The sequence below is a fragment of the Jaculus jaculus genome, chromosome 1, assembly GCF_020740685.1.
Source record: "Jaculus jaculus isolate mJacJac1 chromosome 1, mJacJac1.mat.Y.cur, whole genome shotgun sequence".
NCBI classification, from domain to species: domain Eukaryota; kingdom Metazoa; phylum Chordata; class Mammalia; order Rodentia; family Dipodidae; genus Jaculus; species Jaculus jaculus.
Window position 1 is genome coordinate 173,889,001 of NC_059102.1, and position 1,911 is coordinate 173,890,911.

Genomic DNA, 1,911 nt, shown 5'->3' on the forward strand with positions numbered 1-1,911 from the left:
GGCTACTATTTTGAGAACTATGCCTTTTCACTTCAGCACAGTTTAGTTTATTATGAACTGCTTATTAATATAGGTAATTAATACTTTTAATTTCCAACAAATTTCAGGATTCATTATCATAGAAATCATAGAAATGTTAATCATAAAGCTATGTAAAAGATAGTTATTAAACACTCAATTACTCTTAGAATTCAGTAACCAATATACTAAAAATGATAGTTTGGCACACCACACAGAGATTGTGAGTGGAATACCATGTACACTAATGACCAGAACAAAGAATAGACTATGTAGCACAGTACCCAATATTGCTATATAACGAGAGGAGTATAGCTATGAATTAATGTATTGGAGACATATTCATATTATAATATTTAATGTGAATAAAATTAAAAGGGGAATAGATATGTGCACAGATGTGTTTTGTGATATATGCAATTCATTTAAAACAAAATTTTATTTTTCAGTTTTTGCAAAGCTTCTTTCACATCCTTGTTCCTCAGGCTGTAAATCAGTGGGTTCAGCATGGGAATGACAAGGGTATAAAACAGTGAAGTCATTTTGTCTTGATCCAGAGAATAAGCAGAACTTGGCCTGAAGTACATGAAGAGGAGAGTTCCCTGGAAAATCGCAACTGCAGTTAAGTGAGAGGCACAGGTGGAGAAGGCTTTGGCCCTCCCCTCAGCAGAGCGGATCTTTAAGACAGACGAGAGGATGTAACAGTAGGAGACAAGAACTCCTGAGATGGTGCTCAGCTCTATGAAACCAAATACGGCGAACATTACTAACTCATTGTCTTGTATATCTGAGCACGATAGCATCAGGATAGGAGGGATATCACAGAAGAAATGGTTAATCTCATTCGTCCCACAGAAACATAACCCGAAGGTCATTATAGTATGTACCACAGTATCTACCATTCCCACAAGGTATACTCCAACCAGGAGTTGGTAGCACACCCTGCTGGACATTTCTACTGCATAGAGCAAGGGGTTGCTGATGGCCTTGTACCTATCAAAGGCCATCACTGCCAGCAGCATGCACTCAGCATCAACAAAGATGCAGGTGAAGAAGAACTGCAGAGCGCAACCAACAAAAGGAATTGATTTGTTCTTGGCCAACAGGTCCACCAGCATCTTGGGCCCAACGGCAGTAGAGTAGCAGAGGTCAGAGAAAGAGAGGTGGCTCAGGAAAAAGTACATTGGTGTTTGAAGCTGGGGATCCATTCTTATTAAAATGATCATACCAAAATTTGCCAGCAGATTAATGAGATAGACAAGTAGAAACACAATGAACAGAACTACTTTCATACCAGAGTTATTAGTGATTCCCAACAGGAGAAATTCAGTAAACAAGGAGCAGTTTCCTGTGTCCATTTTTCTTTGTTCCTGATCAAAATAGTTATAAAAATCATAAAGGTTGGGGCATGGTAATAAGGTAAATGTCCATCAAATGATGACCAGAGAATGAAAATATACACAAAGGAGTTTGTTCAGCTATAAAGAAAAATGCACTTATGAAAATCACAGGAAATTGGATGAAAACAACAAATTTATATTAAAGGAGATAACTAGTCCAATAAAGACAAAATATGCATGTTCTTTCTCATTTGTAGATCTTAATGCTTAATGTTGTTATATGGGTAAATACAGTGATATGAGACCGAGTGCAGTCTATTATTTTGGATAGGAAGGAAATCAGGAGAGGGAAATGAGAAGTAGTACTTAATAAACACATGGTAAATAAATGGGAGGCAAAGGACAAAAGAAAATGTGTAATCTGAAAACAGAATGAAGGCTAAGTTGGTGGAGGGCACAAAATGGGAAGGGGAAAGGGAAAATGAAAAGGGAAAGAAGGAAAATAAAACATCTTTGAAAATACCATCATTAGATCAGATTATTTATAGTCTAA

At 36.9% G+C, this 1,911-nt stretch overlaps 1 protein-coding gene across 1 annotated transcript; it reads right to left on the reverse strand.

Moving 5' to 3' along the window:
• Positions 1-443: 443 nt before the first annotated feature.
• On the reverse strand, positions 444-1,382 carry LOC101610755 (olfactory receptor 5W2-like). Its single transcript, XM_004667758.3, has one exon. The coding sequence runs from the start codon at positions 1,374-1,376 to the stop codon at positions 444-446; it is 933 nt and encodes a 310-aa protein (XP_004667815.1). The 5' UTR covers positions 1,377-1,382.
• Between the last annotated feature and the right edge of the window lie 529 nt (positions 1,383-1,911).